This window comes from Dermacentor variabilis, chromosome 6 (genome assembly GCF_050947875.1).
Source record: "Dermacentor variabilis isolate Ectoservices chromosome 6, ASM5094787v1, whole genome shotgun sequence".
NCBI lineage: Eukaryota > Metazoa > Arthropoda > Arachnida > Ixodida > Ixodidae > Dermacentor > Dermacentor variabilis.
The window spans coordinates 111,481,812-111,502,784 of NC_134573.1; the positions used below are offsets into that span (position 1 = coordinate 111,481,812).

At 46.9% G+C, this 20,973-nt stretch overlaps 1 protein-coding gene across 1 annotated transcript; it reads right to left on the reverse strand.

The window, feature by feature from the left end:
- Positions 1-2,223: 2,223 nt before the first annotated feature.
- On the reverse strand, positions 2,224-14,964 carry LOC142584322 (NADH-cytochrome b5 reductase 3-like). The gene is made up of 4 exons (XM_075694473.1): positions 14,676-14,964; positions 10,330-10,545; positions 8,163-8,428; positions 2,224-2,606 (listed from the first exon to the last, which is right to left on the reverse strand). The coding sequence occupies exons 1-4, from the start codon at positions 14,907-14,909 to the stop codon at positions 2,381-2,383; spliced, it is 942 nt and encodes a 313-aa protein (XP_075550588.1). The 5' UTR covers positions 14,910-14,964; the 3' UTR covers positions 2,224-2,380.
- Between the last annotated feature and the right edge of the window lie 6,009 nt (positions 14,965-20,973).

Below are 20,973 nucleotides of genomic sequence, written 5' to 3' on the forward strand. Positions count from 1 at the left end.
TGGCGGCGTCTTCGGCCATCCGAACGGTCCAGAGCTTCTCTTCTAAGTCCAACCTGAGCAGCAAAGTGTCTCATTGCTCGGCCATAGTTATGATGCGTGTAGTGTTGGTGCGGCGAGTATTGGTGGAAGAGGCTTTGAGGCATGCCCAGATAATATTTTCGAGGTCAGTGCGGGCCTCGCGCACTTTGCAGAGTGGGAAGTATGCATCAGGGTAAATGCGGTATTATAGCACGGGGTTTTGGAAAGTTCGCGTATGAAGTAGTCGCCAAGAGCTGGTTTTAGATTTATTCAGTGTTGTGTATGCTGGGTGGTAGCACAAGCGCTCTCTGAGGTAGTGGAAAAGGATTTCTCTGAACGTGACCATTTGGCCGCGCGCGTGACCACGATGCAGAACAGAGGGCTGATCAGGGCCGGAAGACGCAGGAGAAGGATGATGCGCCCGGTGTGCGAGAGCTCGGGCGGTATCATGAGCGGCCTTGTTGCCGTCCAGACCCGAGTGACCAGGGGCCCACATGTGCTGGACGCGGCGTTGCCTTGAGGGGGGAATGCCGCAGAGTATCTTCTGTGCTTGCGGTGCTATCAGTTCTCTTGTGTAGTTGCAAATGGCCGTTTGGGAATCGTTGATGATACAGTGTGCATTGGCAGAGGCGTAGGCCAAATCGATGGCCGTTTCCTCTTCTTCTTCAGGTTGAGTGGTGAGTATTGACCTGTGAGCATTTGTTGGTCTCAATTATAAGCACGCTAAGCCTCGTCCTTCCTCGAGCGTAACTCACACGACTGTTCGCGTATGCGGAGACTCGTAAGACTAGCCGGGGCTTGTCGCTTTATAGAGTCCCTTTATAATGTATACCTGAGAAACACGTTAATTTATTGCAAGGGTGAGCTGACCCGTCTTCTTCTTCATTGTTTATGAGACAAGGTACCTCCTCAGGTAATTTTCGGAGCACAATTGTTCACCTTTCGGCTGTTGGTCATTTTTCTTTTTCAACATAAACGCTCGGAAACTCGGCATATTCCCGCAAAGCTTGAACACCAACCGCACCGCGTTTGTAGCTATCGTCGTTTGCAAAGGTCGCTAGCGCAGTTTTATCTTAATCGGCAACCATATACGTCAGACCTGCAACTTGTGGTTCTTTCCTTTCTAACAAATTCCTCCACTCTTGCATATTTTTGCAATGATAGTTCCGCAAAACATATATTGACGGTCCACACACTAAGTTTTGTTCTGCGTGGTCCCACGCAGATGCATCGTGCAGTAATGTGTACCGCATACGTCCAAGAATTGTTTCCGCATCCTGTTGGTTGGTGCGGTGCCACACCTACACTCTACCACATCACCTGGGAGTGCGAACGCAACAAAGCATTCCACAAACACGAACACCCAAGTGCGGAGTAATGGGAGAGTCTGCTACCAGCAGCGAGCTCACGGCCCAAAGGGCCCTAGTGCAGCACGCGAGCGATGCAGCGCGACTCAGTGGAGCCTTGGAATAGGGGCCCACCCTTGCTGAAGAGAAGTCTCAAGTCGCCAGCGCCAAGAAGATGAAGACGATGGAGACCTCGTAACCGCGAAACTCTTGAAAGACTCAATAAAAGTTTTCACTCACTCACTCACTACGCATCATGTATGTATTTCGTTTTAAGCACGCCTGACTTCACTCCGAACTATAGCAGTTATCACGGATGTGTTATGTTTTTGCAGTGGTTCTTAATTCTGTGTAGAAAGTAACTGAAGCTCTTATTAGGGAAGCAGAAATTGCACTTTTATTTTCTAGGAACTTTGACGCGTGGGTAAAGTTTCGGCCTGGCGTGCCTGTATATTTGAGTATACAGTTTATGTGCTTATTAACAGCCAAGTGCTGGAGATGCACGAAGGCAGCCAAGTGAGAGAGAAAAAGAGAGAAAGCAAAGATGGAAAAGGCGGACAAGTCAACCACACGAGATTTCTGTTTGCTAGCTCATAGGGGGTAATGGAAAAAAGGAACAGAGCACAGCTGGAGTCCTCAGCTCGTACAGCCGTTTCCCTCCCGGCAGGCTCTGCAGCAGGTGACGTCCACATCGGAGACTTATTTGAAGGCCGGCGTATCGCACTAATATACTCAACTATTCGCTCAATGCACCCAAACGCTTAGAACCATGTCGAACTAACACGTGCCGGAGAAAAAGGAGATAAGTGTTGATAAAGACGTCGCAAACATACATCGAGGGAAGCAGATGAAGCGGGAAGACGGGGACATAACGCTTGTTTTTATTTCCCATCGCAAGTCGTGCGCAGCCATCATGTTGTCCGGTAGCGTAAAAACACGCACCGGAAGATGGGCACAAAAGAAAAAAAAGAGGTGAAGACAGCCGCGGGGCGTGGAAACACGGACGGCGGACGCGCTCAGTAGACGAGCACGCGGAGCCTGTCGTGGCCGATGTTGCGCAGCGCGGGTTGGCACAACTCGCTGATCATTCGAGGTGGCCCGCAGACGAGGATGACGCTGTACGAGGAGGGCGGCGGGAGGTACTCCTCCATGATGGTCTGCGTCAGCGGGCCCGCCACGTAATCCTCGTGCGACTTCTGCAGCACGTTGCGAACGGGCATCTCGGTCAGTACGTTGCAGAGCCTGCGCGGGCGTGCGACAGGACCCGTATGTTGTAACGATCGATTATACGCGACGCAGTCGATTCGCTGTGCGTCCTGTGCTCGGACACCACCGCTATTTCCCGAATCGGCAACTTGGTGCGAGCAATGGCAATTAATGAGAATTTAGGAAGTACCAACTACGGTCGATATCCAGCAGTGCGTTTCGCAAACTTTCGGAAGTAGTTACTTGTGGCATTATGTCGCTCTACGTGTGGCGTTACCTTTACCACCGTGCCTTATACCTATAAGCGGGAGACAAACGGTACCTTGAGCGCCACTTCCTTAAAGGTCACTTCGAAACCTCCAGTAGCTTTACGTGCAGCGTCTGCATCGGCAATCGAAGTCACAGCGTCTCAAAACGCCAGCTGTCATGAGGGAGGAATGCCGAAGTGCCCCCCTTACGTACTCCGGTCCCAACGTGCCGGACCCCATGCGGCACTTACTGGTGTGCTCGCTGTAGGCTGCATTAAACTGTACTACCTGAGGCATGGGCCCACGAAAATAGTTTGGCAGTCGCAAAAAACACTGGGTAGTTTCCGATGATAGCTGAACATATCACAAAGACCATTGCAGAGCAAAGAACATAAAGTTCAATGGATGCTTACAATAGTATGCACATCTACAAACGCACTGATTATGCGTACATCAGAACTGATAGTTGGGCGAGTTGGTACGAATTCATAGCGAAATATGTGGCAACATGTACATATTACAAACCGGTCGGTGCATAAACACCCGTCTAAACGAACATGAACGTTCTCTCGGTAAAGAAAACTATTCGCACTTGTCGAACCACTGTAGTCTATGTCATTGTGATCCGGTATGTTTTGACATTGACATTTTGTTTTCAGATAAAAACAAGCTAACACGTGAAATCACAGAAGCGTTACATATAAAAAAGTATGCTGAAAAATGCATAAGCCAACCATCAGTTGCAATCACTGACAATGACAATACTGGTTGAACCTTTTTAATCAGTTTTTTTTTCTCTTTATACTGACGACTCTCGCTGCACATGCTCAGTGCTGATAGCTGGGGTATTTATGTTCTGTATCTTTCTCAAGATAAACAGTTGTGAGTAAGCGCTCGTGTGTCCCCCTTCACTGTGTCCTTGTCGATTGTGAGCGCTAAATATTTGACTATGAATGCGTACATCTTTTGATTGATTGGAGATGCCGTTGCGGGGGGCTCCAGATACATTTTGATCACTTGAGGCTCTTACGGACATCTAATTACAGTACCGACTTTGTTTGATTATTCATCAGCCGGCGCAGCCGGGAGACGAAACCAAGACCTCATGGTTGGCAGCACCATGCCCCATATGCGCTGACCCACCTTGACGCTCGCTTAGTGCGCTTGTGTGTTCGCGTGCTCGCGGGCGCGCACGCGGGCTGCCGCACGTCAGTTGTTTTCGTCTCTCATCCATGCGAGAAACATTGTTGTTGAGTCACTTGGGCCTGTGCGCCGCGGGCGAGATAAATCGAAGGGTTGCGCTCTTCCTCAGACAGCTCAGGTCGTTAGACAGCTCAGCGGGAAAATCTAAGACTAATCACTTTCTCTCTCTCTCTCTCTTACCGAATAAAGCTTGTTCCTCCTCCTCCTCCTCCTCCTCCCTAGACTGAATGTAGATTTAACGCCCGAATACGCGATCTGCTAGTTGGGTGGGCCTCATAAAAGGTAGGCAGACAATAGCGAGGAATATTTCATCAGGAAAATGTTAAGGAAGATTTGAGGAACTAGTAGAGCAGTGTGAAAAAAAAAGCTATGAAAAAGCAACAGGTCCGTGCAGAAATTTGACAATGCCAAGAGAATTTTGAAATATTTGAGATACATGTAACCTGAAAGTTTAACATAAAGTACAATATCCTGAAGGTACTGAGCGCTTTCGAGGCCCGTAAGTATCGCTGGCCTTCTTCAAGAAAACGGAGCAATAGAAGTGCACCCGGTGAGTACCGATGGCGAAATGAAATTTCTCAGTCTCCCTCCGAAGAACGAACTAGACTGTTAATGCAGAAGTACGGCGACAACTATTCGAGTGCACCCTTTCTCCTCTGTGTCCGCCTTGCAATCATGTTAAGCTGATCACTTGCAGTTGGGTTCACTAAAAAACGAGGCCATCAAAACCTTCTAGTTGCATTCAGAAACACCCCGTGTACTCTTCTCGATCTGTTTGCCCTATTTCCTGCGGCTGCGCCGCAGTAATCCGAGTCATCGAGCTTTGTCGCTCAGCAGGCGTTCTTCCTCCACACGGATATTGTGTATGTTGGCTCGGCATCTGAACGTGCTACATCGTTGATCTCGTAATGCGCCTATAGTGCAACTAACAGACAGGAAAGAATAGTTCCGTCGCCCTTGTGTGATGCGCCGTTTCGTGGTCACGGGTAATAGCGTGGTAAAAGGCGCATTACAAGATAAACGAACACCCAAATTTTCGCTAAAGTCATAGTACGTCGTATGGTAAGGTGAACGCGCTGCATATTCACCTTGGAATGTGGCATTGCTGCAAAGGGATTGTCTCAAACATTCTCGTTTGGTTCGTAAACTTACGTCAAGCGCTTTGTGCTCGACGCGGAGGGGATTTTCAAAACCACGTGCGAACGTTTAAACGAAGTCGAAGAGTTGAGATTCGCAAGTGCTGCTCGCACTGTTCAAGTTAAGGGAATCAAGAGTCTGCGGAATCTGGAACTTTCCTTCTCAACATAGGCAACAAATCTAGCCACCACTTAAAGTGAATATGCTAATGAGACGCGCGCAGTTAGAGTTTCATTGTCCTTAAGGATGGCAAAGGGGGCCGTACTCGGATGGGGCAAAAGCTCACGCAGTTGGCGCCCAAGCGGGCGGGCTTCATTACATGTATGGCCCACAACACTCCATTTCCTCGTCAATTTCCGCGGACCAAGATCCATACCTGAAGATATGGGCCGAAGGCTCTCCTAGCAGAGCACAAATGCATTACATTCTCACAAAATAAAGGCAGACATGCTAGCTAACACACGCTATTATAAACTGCATCAGTGTCCGTGATTGACGACAAGGGCGGGCTTACTCGCACGTAAGAGGTTTTCTTGAACAAGATTATCGCCATGCTGCATACACACCACAGATACTTGGCAAGTGGCACAAAACCAAAGAATCTGCATGACTGCGAGCACTTATACCCGATGCACGCATTGTCAAAAGTCAGGCAGAGGAGACTTGAAACACCTCATGTGGAGCCGCGCAACACTAGGACATTAGACACTAGAACCCTGGGAAATCGAACACAAAATTACCCTGAAACGCAGAAAGCCATCGCGACATATGGCAGAAAAAGTGGCCGTTTTCGAGTAGTGTATGAAGGGTCGAACACTCATGCGAGAGCGATGGAGCTGAACATACACCCACTAATGCCAGAGTCTGCATAAAGGGGAAGATCAAAGACAAGACTGAGATGAAGATGTGCCTCAGCCAACGATCGGACAACCTGGATGCCTTCCCCACCTAATCCCCAATAGCGGCCGAGAGCCGTCACCTTCCTTAAAATAAAGGCTTTATTCATTCATTCATTGTGCTTAAGGGTGTCAAAGGGGCAGCAGTGTTTACACCCTTCATTGCACCTTTTTAGCACCTATGTTGGCTCAGGTCATCTAAAGTGTGTGCTAAGGGTGTAACTGCGAGTCGGCCTAGTTGGAACAGATTCATCTTAAAACTTTTTGTGCGCAACAAACAGGGACAAAGAGTAGAAGAAACACAAGGACTAGCACTTTCTAACAACTGGTTTTATTTTTGAAGAACCACCTGCTTAAATACCCACAGATCTGCGCGATCTAGTCAACAAAGCACGCCTATAGCGCATATACTACACACAGATCTGCGCTGTCAAGTCAAGAGAGCACGTCTATAGTACATATAACACTTGATAAAAAGACGCGGATCAAAGCCACCCGGTCAACATAAAAACAGCAAGGTGCATGAAACAACCACTTACGATAAAATGCGTTAAAGATGTGATGATTTCTTTATCCAACAATGAAACAGAAGGATGGCTGATGCATTTTACTTTTTGTTTTTCAATCCAGTGGGCTTCCACAATTTCCCCCGCGGGTTGATTTCTATGCCTATACAAAATGTCGCTGCTACTAAGACAAGGTGAGCAATCATGTGCTTGGCAATGCATTGCCAAATGCGTTCTAGGGCGACCTTTCAGACTGGACAAGTGTTCCCTTAACCTCGTGTTAATGCATCTCGCAGTCTGTCCTACGTACGCATGGCCGCACGTCATAGCGATCTGATAAACAACATTCTTCGCGCAATCAACAAGATGGTTCTTGCGCGGATGTTTAACACTACATTCTTTCTTTGAATCATCCTTTCTTTCGAGCTTATTTTTAACCTTAGAGCACACACTACCTATTTTGTTTTTTGCCGAAAATACCACTTTTACTGCGTAACTACCAGCTACCTCTTTAGGTCTGTGTGAAAGGCCGTGCACATACGGAATCACTGAAATCTTGGAAGCTACATCCTTCTGCCTTTGATTCTTTTTGCATTGTCCTTTATCCTGTTTAACTTTTTTCATTAGTCTAGCGCACGACGCCAGCATCACAGCGAGCGAGTACCCAGCCTTTCTCAACCTCTCAACTTGCTCAAAAATGCAATCTTTACAGTGTGGTGACATGAATTCAACAACGCTGACCGGAAACACGAAATGACTATGCCATTCTTCACAAGCCTGGAATGCTTTGAGGCATAGTTCATTAGCGGTTTCCCAGCTCGGGGTGAGAATGACCAACACACGTGTTCCGGTAGCAATTCTAACTTGACATCAAGAAATTGTAGCTTATTATCTACCGGTGCTTCAGAAGTAAATGTTAAGCCTTTGCCCAGAGAATGGAATGGTTCTACAACCCTATTCCTGAAAGCACCCTTGTCTACATGACAGCCTAAAATCAAGTAGTCATCGACATATATGTATACCTTATTTACTACACCTTCTAAATCTTTGGCCAACTCTCAGTCTATGCTTCCCAAAGATATGCTACTTAGGATGGGAGCTACTTTTGACCCAATGCACACACCCCTTGCCTGTATATACGTTTCACCACAGAACCCTACATGTGTATTCGTTAAATAAAAATGAAGAAGTTCAAGAAAGGATTCAACACCCATGCCGCACGTGTTCCTGAATGACACCTCGTCATTCTCATTTGTTATGCAATCTTTAACACTGCACATTAGGGGCCCATGCGGTAAGGAATAGTAGAGATCTTGAACATCTATGCTGAACCTCCAGCTACAGCTTGTACTATCTGATGCCAGAAATTTCACAAGGCCTTCCGAGTTTTTCAATAAGTACGGATCCTGTACCTTCTTGTACCCGTTTTACAAGTGATGTACGCATCCTTCGGTGGGATTTGAACCACGCAAATCCCGCCACCGAGCCGGTATTCCTTAGGCGAAGCCTACCGACTGTTTGGAGCTAGTAGGGTGAACCGCGCAGTTGACAGGCGTTACCCACTTGTTGACTCGGGTACTTCTGGTCACACGACATACGCACCTGAATGTCCTCTGCTGGTGCTTGGCGTAATCCTTGAGCTCCTGGTGCATGATGATGTCCTTCTCGGAGTGGTTCACGTTAACCATAAAGATTCGCGTGACGTCATTCGGGTCGGCGAACTTGTGGCGCAGCAGCTGCAGCATGGGCGTCACGCCCGAGCCAGCGGCCACCAAGCCGATATGCGAGGCGAGGCACAGTGTGCTACCATTCTCCATTAGGAACCGGCCGCCACCAACGTACTCGAACTTACCCTTCGGACCCTGGACCTGTGCGCGTGGGCAAGCGTCAATGCAGAGCACAGGCAAGGAACTCGACGTGCCGCGATCGCTGTCGTCGTCGTCATAATAATAATAATAATAATAATCATAATCATAACAACAACAACAACAACAACAACAACAACAACAACAACAACAACAACAACAACAACAACAACAACAACAACAACAACAACAACAACAACAACAACAACAACAACAACAACAACAATAACAATAACAATAACAATAACAATAACAATAATAATAATAAGAAGAAGAAGAAGAAGAAGAAGAAGAAGAAGAAGAAGAAGAAGAAGAAGAACAACAACAACAACAAGACGAAGAATCGTCATCGGCATCATAATCATGCCCACTGCTGAATGAAGGCTTCTCCTAGCGATCTCTAATTATTCCTGTTTTGCACCAGCTGACTCCCATCAATTTCGTAATTTCTTCACGCCTTCTAATTTTCTGCCCCTTTCTCTTGGCACCCATTCTGCCGCTGCAGTTGTGAACGATACCAACTGCAACAACAATAACGACGACGATGACAACAATAGCAGCAGCAGCAGCAGCAGCAGCAGCAGCAGCAGCAGCAGCAGCAGCAGCAGTAGTAGTAGTAGTAGCAATAATAATAATAATAATAATAATAATAATAATAATAATAATAATAATAATAATAATAATAATAATAATAATAATTATTATTATTATTATTATTATTATTATTATTATTATTATTATTATTATTATTATTATTATTATTATAAACTAGAATTTCCACTTTATATGATATTTAGTAATAGCATGTCACTTTTGTTGTTGTAGCCAGTGACAGGTTAACAATGAAAATGCAGAAGCTCCTACCGACCGAAAAACCTATATACATGGTGTTCCAGCTAACCTTAGCCAGAATATAAAAATATACAAATGCCACGTAGCTGGACAGAACCGAAATAATGTTGTTTGCCGTAGCTTGGAGGTCCTCAAACTATTTCTTTTTCATTACACCTCATTCGATAATTAGCCCTAATTAATGAATGAACTCCTCAAATATTATACTAAGATGAAAAGTATCAATGAGCAAAGTGTAGAGCGACAAGAAAAACTCCCGATACAGCTTATGTGTACCTCAATACGTGCTACATAAAAGTGTTTTTCTGAGCTTTAAAGAAGCCCGCCACTACACGCAAAGTGCCTCGAGGGGCCGGTCGCATGGCAATTTCGCATGCATCTGCGGGCGTCTTTCACGCGCGGAAAAATGACCTCGTGCTTAGAAGCGCATCACCAAAGCCACTAAGCGACCGCGGCGGGTTGATGACTGGTTTCGTAAAATGTATCGACGTATGTACATTCTAGAGTAATTGATGGTGCAAGCGTACATTCGACAATGTACAACACTACTCGTCCCACGTGCACTCTGATTTGAAAAGGCTCTTTCGCTACAGAATCGGTGACAGCACTCAAGAAAATTGGGAAACAGTAAGCGCTTTGGAAGTTAACGCTAGTGCCTGTCGTTTCGTGTTTCCAGTTAGCCCTAAAAAAAAAAAGAATGCGCTAAAAATCTAGGAACTAAGCAACTCGTCTAAGTGTGCCGAGTGCTGTCTTCATAACAGTGGTGATCCGGCGAGAAGCGATCCCGGGAAAAAAAAAAATCGAAACAATCTAAGGGTGACAATGTAGGATATGGGGACGAAAAAGAACAACAGATGGATTTCCTAGTCCGAGTTTCTTGTACAATGTGTCCCGGATGATACGTTCCCGTAGTAGGGCAGGGTAAAAAATTGACTCTTACTTAGCTCCTCCGATTCACCACGACCAAAGCGCTGTTCCGGCACGCCTCCTCAAGCATACTTGCGCGGTTCTCCAAGCAACCGTGAGTTGCGAAGCGGTGAGCGCGCATATACCTGTACGGGGTCGCCGGGCATCAGGCTATCCAGAGTCTGCGACATGACCCCGCCAGCTGGGAATGAGAAGGAGGTTCCTTGCCGGTACACCTTGACGATGATGTCGAAGCTGCCACGCTGGTCGCGCGGGCTGACAGGCGTGTACGGGCGCACCAGAAGACGCTCCCCTCGGCGCATGGACAGGTAGACGTGTTGACCGATGGCAAAGCCAAGCACCTGTTCGCGCGCAGAGAAACAACAGCGCGGTCTTTTGTAACTACCCTGTTTACTCGATTCTAACGCGCACTGTTTCCCGGAAGAAATCGCTAGAGCATTGCCTGCGCGTCGTAGAATTGAGTGCAGGCAACATCTGGTGTGCAAATCAACACTGCCCCCCCACCCTCTCCCCACCACCCGACCTCCCTTCCCGATTTCGAATATCACCTTTCAATATCGAAGGAGATGTTTTCCCGTATACATGTGTTTTTCCGTTTCCTTTAATGTTTTTTGTTCATGACTGTGGCAGATAGCAATATTCTAACCCTTGATATATATTACTCGATGAGGCGGTCATCACTTGCGCGAGAAATCAAAATTTTTAATCTAATATGCAACATAATTACGCTCATTAGCTTTTAACTTAATTATCTTATGGCCTATATTTCAACCTACGAATTGTAGCCAACTAGTTCGCAAGGCGTATCCACTTGGAATGAATTCCCAGGACTGCACCAGTATTCAGATATTAATTTCCAGTGTTCGAAAAGATGAATTAATGTGCCAGTTAGTTTCGTGCTTGACTTCCATTACACAGCGACTTGACTTCCATTACACAGCCCTTGTGTCATGAAGAGGTCCGTAAATTTTGCGCCCACTTCTACGCTCTTGTGCATACTTCGCAAGGTGCGCACCTTTCGTGTATTCGCGGGCTTCGTTCACGCTCTGAAAAACACTTTCATGTGGCACGTATTGAGCAACAGAAAGCTGTATCGTCGAGTCTCTCATGTTGCTCTATGATGGTCTCATTTGCGCTTTTCATGTAATTATAATAATTGAGAAGATGTATAATTCATTAGACTGATTATCTAATTAGGCGGAATGCAAAAACTAATCTCAGTATCTTCGAGTGACTGCAAACAACATTACCTTGGTTCTGTCCAGCTACGTAGCATTGGCAGATTTTTGAAGTCTGGCTCAAGTTAAGTGAAACATTCTGTATTAACGTGAATTTGTTTCTTGCAGAACGTTCGCACACAAGACTATGTTTGAAAAGGGGGTCTTTAGTGGCACTAGTTCTTGTTTGTTTGTTTTCTGTGGTTAATTCTGGAGGCCACCAGGTGCGAAGCTACAACAAGGACCCACTTTAATCTTCCATGCTTTGGGAAGGTTGAAAGCGAGAGTTATTTGAAAATTTAGTGTCATTAAGACATAAACAAGTGTGCAACGTTCAGCACGCGCGTAATTTTCCTCTGAGCAGGCCACTTTATTTGATTGACTGATGAGACTTGACACCCTAAAGCTACACGAGGGCTCTGACCTCACTGAACTTTCAGAATATTTTTGGCCACTTGGAATTCTTCCACGAGTAACTAAACAAAAGTACTCGGGTAAGCTTCAACTCTGTTCCCATTATTTAAACGGCTTCAACTGTCGGGAGTTACATCGCGAACGCGTGCTGAGAATCAGAACACCTGCTGAGAATCAAAACAGCTTTTCGTATGTTTTCTTTATTGCGATAGGCAATTATATGAACACTCCAGGCGCATTTCTGCCGTCGGTGCCGCGGTGACGTTCAGTACTAAGTCCGAGGGCGATAAGGTCGTCGTCGCGCGTCGTATGCTTTATGTGCCAGTAAAAGCGTGCGAGGGTGGGCCGACGATCGAGGCTCAATCTCACCCGCGCACGGGAGGTGGAAGGGAAGGGGAGCGCGCCGTCTTCCCTCGTACGCAAGGCGGGGGGGGGGGGAGGAGAGAAGGGGGGGGGGGTTCTACTCCGGTGGCAGCCGCGTAGGACGCAGCCGCGCGTGGTAGCGTGGGCCCTAACTTTCAAATCAGTGATGGGGGCAGTGCGCCGAGTGCTGATAGCTTCGTGTGCACTGTGTTTTCGCCGCTTAGTTAGCGTTGAAGCGAGAGGCAGCAGAAAGGTCAATTCGCTCGCTACTGCGGCCGCACTTCCTAACTCCAGCGTTTTAACTGCGAGCTTCCGCATTAATCGAGTGAGATATCTTGATGTGAGGTTGTGCGCGCGTGACACCATGCTTCTTTAATGTAGTTAGCGAATGTTAACAAGTCTATATGGCGGATAAAACTAATATCATTACTTTGTGTATATGTCTACTAATTTGCTATCGCAAACGATTCTTCGCCTTTCGGGCGAAACTTCGACTTTTTCAAGCAGCCAATTCGCAGCTAGCGTTAAGTTGCAACTGTCATTTTACACTTTAACCTGCAAATTAGGGTGCAATAGGCCGACAATTTCCTCCAGGGCAGGCCGCTCTGTGTGATTCGCTGATGAGGCATAATGTGGAAGCAGCACCTGGGCCACTTGAATATACGCCATAGCAGATGACTCATAATAATTTTAGCCACCTGCATATGAAATATTTTTGGTACCCTCAACTGTGCCGGTTTGTCCCATAGCTAAAACCCGTAACCTTGAGGGGCAACATGACATCGTTGATGAGAAAAAAAATGTGGTTTTCCTTTCTGACGCATTTTTGTGACCAGTAAATATGACACGGCAACTCCAAAATACAGTAAGCTGACTGCAAGAAAAGTATATTAACTTTCATTGCCATCAGTGTCAGAATCACGTCTCGGATGTTTCGGTGAGCAACGGGTGGTCAGAATTGACACGCATGTAGCCTTGAACTGTAGACACTGGTCCCATGCGTAGTAGAAAATAGAATAGCGTCCATTCTGGGTAGTATATAATAATAGTCACTGGCCACAGGGGTAGGGTAACGCTACACAGGCTGGCAATAAACTAATTAAGGTGCGTCTGTCTCATTTGGAAACTACAGGCAACTGCCCAATGATATTCTCTACTTTGCAAAATGACCATTTCTATGCACGAAAATTCCTTATTTGCGACACTTTTAACCTGCATGATTATAAAAAGAATGTAAATTTCTCTGCACAGACGTACTCACACAAACATGATTTATATACATAGATATCGATATATGATAGTTATCTTTGGAATTGAGATTATTGCAAAGTCATGGTCAAGAACATTACGCGGCTTATTTACGGTTTCGGTAGTGACGTGTCAAATCACAGTTGACGTGACGTTGAACCCAGCAGCGCACCTGCTTTTCAACACGCAAGGACTATAAGGACTTGAAACTGACCGACTCCAAGTTGGAGATAATGCAGATGCATTGTGTGTCGTTGACGGGATGGCTTGTCCAATGGCATAATTTTATCGTTTACTCATGCAATTCTAGTATTCCTTGCAGATGTCCTGTAGATACCCTTTTTTCCCTTTCGCCTAAAGTGACGGCCGTATTTCCCAGAAAAAAAAAAAAGAAATATTGCCTGCACGGAACTTGACTGCAACTGTCCACGTGTGTCCCAAGATCTACAAAGACTTACTGGCACACAACGTCACGAGCACTGCTATAGGTGGCGCTAGCGATTTGCCGACACGAAGTTCTTAAGCACAACTTCTCTCATTGCAAGTGTAGTTTGAGCTCACCTTCGTGTACAGCAAAAAAAAAAAAAAATAGTTACAGCCTATATGGCAAGGCTGTTAGCCAAAAATGTTTGCATACGTTGACGTGGACCTAATTAGAAGCTAATCCAAAGAGGGTCGCAGCTATCGGGTATACAATGAAAACTCATACACAAATTTTAGCGAACGTTTTTTGGGTGGAGAGTTCGAGAAGGTAAGAGAAAGAAGAGCTCGAGATACTGCAGCATGGTGGAAACGTTCGAGAAAGAACCTTAGAAAGACATGTTCCACTTTCTTAGAAACGATTTGAATGTTACAAATTTGCTATCCTTTTGGGCTTCGATTCTTTGTCACAGCGACAGGAAGGTTTGCGAAGCTATCCAGAATTTCTTTTGTTGGCTCAATGAGATTTAGACTGTAAAACCAGACCTAAAGGTGTCCATTTTTCCCAGGGAAATTGGTTTCGATTATATAGTCGTATTTCTCTGTTTCATTCAATTCTTCATTTTCATAAAATGGTTATCTATAATCTATCTCTTGATTCTTATCTACCTTATTTTTCAGGTTTTGTTCGAATTAGTTTACATTTCTTCTTCATTGCATTACGTTTTAGCTATCCGGGTTCTCGGTCCGTTACCCGAGAGTGGGCATGCTCCACGATAAATCGTAGGCTCTGCATCTACAAAACTCACCTGATTCTCGCTGGGCAGCTTGAAGCGTAGAAGCCGCGTGTTGTGCGTCACCTGCACCCGTTCCTTGAGGTGCACGGTGTAGTCGTGGTTGACGTCCAGGAGCAGCGGTACGGCGGCCGCCTTCGACAAGCGATCGCTGCGGCGAGCGTACAGAATCAGGAGACCGACGCCCGCCGCAAAAAGCAGGAGGGCCTGGCGATGAAGCAGGACAAACGGCTCAGGCAACGGGAACATCGTGAACCAGCCTCGAAACGCGGGGTAGACGCCGACGCCCTCCGAACGAAATGATTAGTGCGCGGAGGTGGCGCGAGACGGAGCTTGATGATGATGATGAAGAAGAAGCCTCAGTTAATGAGGGGGTCATAGCTCGAACCCACTAAGGGGAATAGGCCAAGCTAAAGGAAATTCATTACACTGGTAGAAAGGGGAAGTGAGAAGAAAAGCAAAACAAGCCAATGGGGGTAATAAGGGATTCGCGCGCTTATGCAGGAATAAGAGCAATAGAGATAGAACTTTAAGTATACATCAGCATTAACAGAATAAAAAAGGAATAAGAAACATGCGTCGTTGTGCAGTCATTCTGTACTATATAAAGCGGATTCAAACTGGGAAAATGGAGGAGAAAAAGATCATAATCATATGAATGAAGATAAACAAGCCAGAATCAGATGAAACAGTTGAATTTATTCTCAGAACTACTGCGCACAAAACGTAAGGTTTACTCCTAAGTACAGGCAAATTTTTTTTATTTGCGAAGGAAATTACGCGTGGCATATTTACTTTACGATTATCATGTCACTTAGCCACTCTCGGGTGATCTCGAAACGGCCGGTGATTAGAGGCGGAAAAGTTAATATTTTAAGGGAGAAGGCAAAATAAATAGGGGTGGAAAGTAAAAAAGTGGGACACTACAACAGGATAACTAGAAATAGATGGATACTACCGAGGAAAGCGTATGGTTTACAGAAGGACATGGCAGTTGGATGCATCAAAATAATTTCGACTACAATTAGCGAAATTTGTGGTGAGCCGTCACTGTTAGGGCGATGAAGACGAAGCTGCGTCTCCGCATGCTCCCCGCGGTCGCGCCGGGGGCATGCGAGAACATTCGTGTTCATTATTCAAAGGAAAATATCTTTGCAAGAACCCTTCCAAAACCTTGGCTTGAAGTTGACTCTTCTAGAAATTCTGTACTTTGGGGCTACCGTACTATAGTTTGCGGCCACAGGAACGCTTGTGAAGCCCTCTGCATCTTTATGTGGGAGACAAAAAGGTACAGCTACAAAAATATGCACCTGAGCGTGCTAAATTCTTTTAGTACTTATGCTCGCATAATTATTACCGTAATACTTGGATATTCGCTCGTTCATATCTGTAACAGCAGACGCGTTAATTCCCCCTTACAAGAAACCTTATTTTCTTAAAAGGAACGATAGCAGTTATTTATCGTCTGATTCATGGCCGATCCCTCCTGTGGGGTTGCACCATTTCACTAAGGAACAAGAACAAGAGCATCCGCGAATATGGGCATCAGCGCACCGGGTCAGCGCCTCCTAGATCTAGGAGTGTTATCTAGGAAGCGCTGACCGTGCTCGTGGTCGCCTAAATTTGTGCGGCGACTTACATGAAGATGTGAGAAAGAGATCGTATCACGCCTTTCCACAGATGGTGAGCTAGGACACGTCTCGACACGCACCGTTCCGAAGCAGGAAACCCACATCTGACTCCGAGACGCCGGACGCGCCATTTCCTCGTTCGTTCTGGCACTCGCACTAGACATTCACTGGTCTTTCTCATCGGTGGCAATTCATCAAGCCTGGAGGCCTGCCCACTCCTGTAGGACTGACCCCAACAATGGCATGCGAAGCGCGGCTATGTCAGCATCACTGCATCCACTCCGCCAAGGCGAGTGTGACGGGAACTTCTACGTGCCGGCAGACTTCCCGCGCATGTACGGTGTTCGGGCGTTCTACGTCATCATGCCTTACTTCGGGTTTGTCCAGCTGGGGAGTCAGGTCCGTGTAAACAGCGCGATTGATATCAGCACGCTCAGCAGGAGCTGCCTGGAGAACTTCGCGTCAAACTCAGGCTGCCACTCACCGGTCCCGATTTTAACGAGAACTATCGGGCAGCCGTACCCGCTCACTACGACGTGTGCGGCTGCCCTGCCTGCACCACGCCATGTCAGGAGCCCCACAGAAGCACCGCTTTCGTCAGTGCTACCGCTGCCTCGCCATCCGCCTGGCGGAAGAAGCCGCGAAGTGTCAAGACCTCTTTGCTTGCTTCTAATTGCGGAGGTTCCGGCCCCCGTCCCGAAGGCCTGTGTGCCGGGGACGGGGAGTAGGGGCCTCCTTATTCGGCGGTACAATAAAGTTGCCACCACCACCACCATCACCATCATCATCATCATCATCATCATCATCATCATTGCCTACTTCAACTTCAACCTCCTCTACTGCTTTTCGCGCGCTTCACAACTTGGATGAGCTTCGCTCAAGGCCCACCGACACCACCGCCACCTAGGAAGGTATTTTGCTGCAATGCCAAGTGGACCTACCATCGCATGATACAAAGGTGCAGTTCAAGGGTAAAGGCTGTACCGTCTACCGCCGAGGGCGTTCAACCCTACGCTGCACCACGGCACCTACAAGCAAGTGCGAGCGATGCAGTTGAAGCAGCGATCCCCATCCCTTCCCTATCCCTGCCTGTCTTATCCTTCGGCTGACTTGCCGTCAAGCTCCTCCGGCGTCTGCACTGACAAATCCGAGATTGGCTGCTACAAACACTCTTCACGCGACACAGACAAGGCAGCTGAACTAATACCACTGTCTTGAGACCAGAGTACCGATGGTCTCTTGCATCTGCCATTCATGCTGTCCTTTGTGTCGTACCCGCACGTGAGGCAGTGAAGCCACAAGTATCAGCTATGGCTGCTCCGCCTTACATCGGCTTTTGCCCTTCCGGGCCAGTGCTACAATCGAACGTCGACCGACGATGCCTTACTCGAGTCTTACTCACTCGCTGCCTCGAGCGCCACTTGTGTGCATTAACCGTGGTACGAGCAAAGTTCTTACTCTCTCTTGTTCAGTCAGACCCTCTTGCCGTGACACGCGCGAAGTCGCCCACAGATTTCAGCGACTCATTGCTGCGTTAACAAAGCAGAGTATAGAAGGCTAGCCAAGAGCGCGAGCATGACTCGTACACGAAGGGTCGCGGGCCCGTGCAAAAGGGACCATCACGGAATATCCGCTGCTGACAACTTTCCTACATCCGCTCTGTTCGCGCATCGTACCTAAACTGGTACAGAGGCACTAGCCTTCTCCCCACTCACCGCGCTTAGACGCCGTGTGCCACCCGTCCGCCGCACTGATCCCAGCCTCGTTGGCACTCAGACCTAAGGAGACAGGGCGCTTAATATTAAGAAATGACCATTCTGTACGGCCATCCAATAGTACCACTACAGATGTGAGGGTTTGGTCTCAACAGATGGACTCTATTCTCTACAGAATTACGAAATGGTACAACGCTACTGGAATATCTCAGTGCAACAAATATACCCCTTCACGCGCGTCATGCACTGCTTTAACAAAACACATAGCTTTCTAGAAGCGTTCGGCTATTCGCTTACTTTGACAATAATCATCTATGGTTTCTGCGCATTTTTCTCTCTCGATGGCATAACGGAAAGTACGGGTTAGTGGTGAACGGATGGAGGGATAAACGCATCAAAGCCAGTTTCAAGCATGTAACTGCTGTCACAGTAGAAGTAATTGAAGCCAGTAGCCAAATAAACACTGATTGGTGTAGCCAAAAGAGAGATTTCTGCAGCCGAAGGAACAGCTAGCATTGGTCGGAAGCCGAAGTGTGGGAACTAATGAAAGTTTGTTCGTAATAGAGTACCGAATTAGCTACACTCTCGAGCAGTCGCAAGTATAGACAGAGCATGTCACGTTTCAGAACACGGACACGAATTAACCTGACAAGCAGTAGCTGCAGAGGGGAGCACAACACCCAAATTCAAATTTTTTAAAAACATACTCTCAGCGTAAATTCAAACGTAAACATATAAAAAAGCGACATGACTAGAGCGCGACTAGACTGGGCAAGAAATGGCTTGACATCATATTCTTCATCATAACGACACCTGTGCCATTTTAGGGAGAATATAAATCCCCTCAATGTATTCGAATGCGAGCCAAATGCTTCGCTTAAGGCTCGTCCTGCACCAATTTTTTTCTGGTGGACTGCCCTTATGAGCCGACTGTTACGCAAGATGTATCCACATAACGTATAGTAGGAGGATATCTGTGCTAGAACGTGTGGCCTACAAAACATTATTTACTCGGTGGCTTTCCAGTTCTCTTTGTTCTAAACAGTTCTAAGCAGTTCTCTTGGTCAACGTTTTCACGCGCCATCGTTTCTGGAATGATAACGACTTCCAGATAGCTGATTATGCCTGCTCACCTGATGCTGGTTGCTTCGATCACAACGAATGTCGAGACCCTGTGCCAAGGTACTCGCGTAAATGCAGACAACCCGAGATCTCACTAACGAAGAACAAACTCACGGTCACGCAGTTAAACACTACGCTCCTAATGGGTTACGACCAATACCTGCTCGAAACGACCGTGGAAACAGCAGAACTCAAACCGCCGCCACTAAGAGCCAGAATCACCAACTGGGATAATTTCCACGAAGTCGGAGATAAAAAGGCCCCGATCGACATCGAGGACCTCAGAGACTGGACCTGCGAGCTTGAAAAGTATGTACAAAGCCATACCGAAGTCACGGAAGCGCTGAATGAGCAACACACGACTTAGCCTAAGTTAAAGCACTTGTTGGAAGCGCATCTAGGGCTGCAAAATCACGGGAAGCCGCAGAAACTCAACCACAAACTCGGGAAACGCGAAGTCGAACCAGAAAAGCAAATTGCAAGATACGCCGCGGAGCTGGAAAGACAGCAATGGGGACAGTGATCGGGTAAATGGTTAACTAGGCAACCGGAGAACTTGGTTCTTGCTGAGACATTATCATTGAGCCCACGCAGTCCAAGGTCAAATTCATTGAGGTCTCGCATCAACAAGAGAGTACTGCGGAGTATCTCATAAAGAACACCAAAGACAGATACCCCAATTTGTATCCGACGCACAATCCGTACGCATGTTATAAAGATGAGAAAAACTTGGAATTAGACCAGTAAATTCGTATGGCAGTGACGACATGCCCTCAGGCAACTCAAAGCCCCGTCAGTAGCTGGCTCCAATGTCGTCACTAGCAGAACCCTTCGAAATCTCGACCTTACGCTGGTTACCACCCTTACTAACCTAATAAATACTTACCGGGAGGAAGGGAATATTCCGCAAGGATGGAGACCCACCAGAATTGTATTCATCCCAACACCAGGGAAAAGGGTGAATATTGATAATCTCTGACCGATCTTCCTTAGGTCGTGTCTACGTAAGCTCATGGAGCAGATTTCAGCAGACTTCAGGCGTACGCGAAAGACAACCTTCTCCCAAACTAAAAAAAGGCTTCACAGCACGTCTCTCCACGCAGTTACATCATGCTCCTCATTAGCGAAATGATCACCTGGCGTAGGTGCTGTGTCAGGGCGATCATGGATTGGATCTGAACAAAGCGTCCAACAATGTCACGCATGAGAGTGTAGCCACCAACCTTTCCCAGATCAATCCGGGCCCCAGCACATAAAACTACGTACGATCTTTTTTGATGGAAAGAACGGTCGAGATAGCGGCCGGTGGCACGAACTCAGATTCTATCAGCATGAGGAACTGCGAAACCTCACAGGGCTCGGTGTTCTCATGCTTCTTCTTCAACTTGGCCCTTATTAACCTGCCGGCTAAACTAAGAACTGTACCTAATCTCAGGTTCATGTTATATGCGGATGGCATCGCCCTATGGACTACCGAAGAGCGAGATAGCCACATAGAAGAGACCCTGAAAAGAGCAGTCGACATCACACGACCTCTAGTAGAAACCTTGACTCTATCTGCTCACAGCCTAAATCCGAGCTACTAGTCAAGCGTGACATCCCAAGAAGCAAAATAGCAGCAGGCTACCCCATCCCGGATCTCAACATCCTGATACAAGAAAAACTTGTCAAAAGAACAATCACTCTGCGAATCATATGCATGTATGTGCAATAAAACCGCAGTAATCACACCACCACAAAAAATTAATAAATAAAGCCCCGAAAACAATTCCTGTTGGTGTAGTCGCTGTGCTTTCATACTGTTTCCTATCGAAGTCCCTTCTCGTTCCAAACCACTAGCGCAAA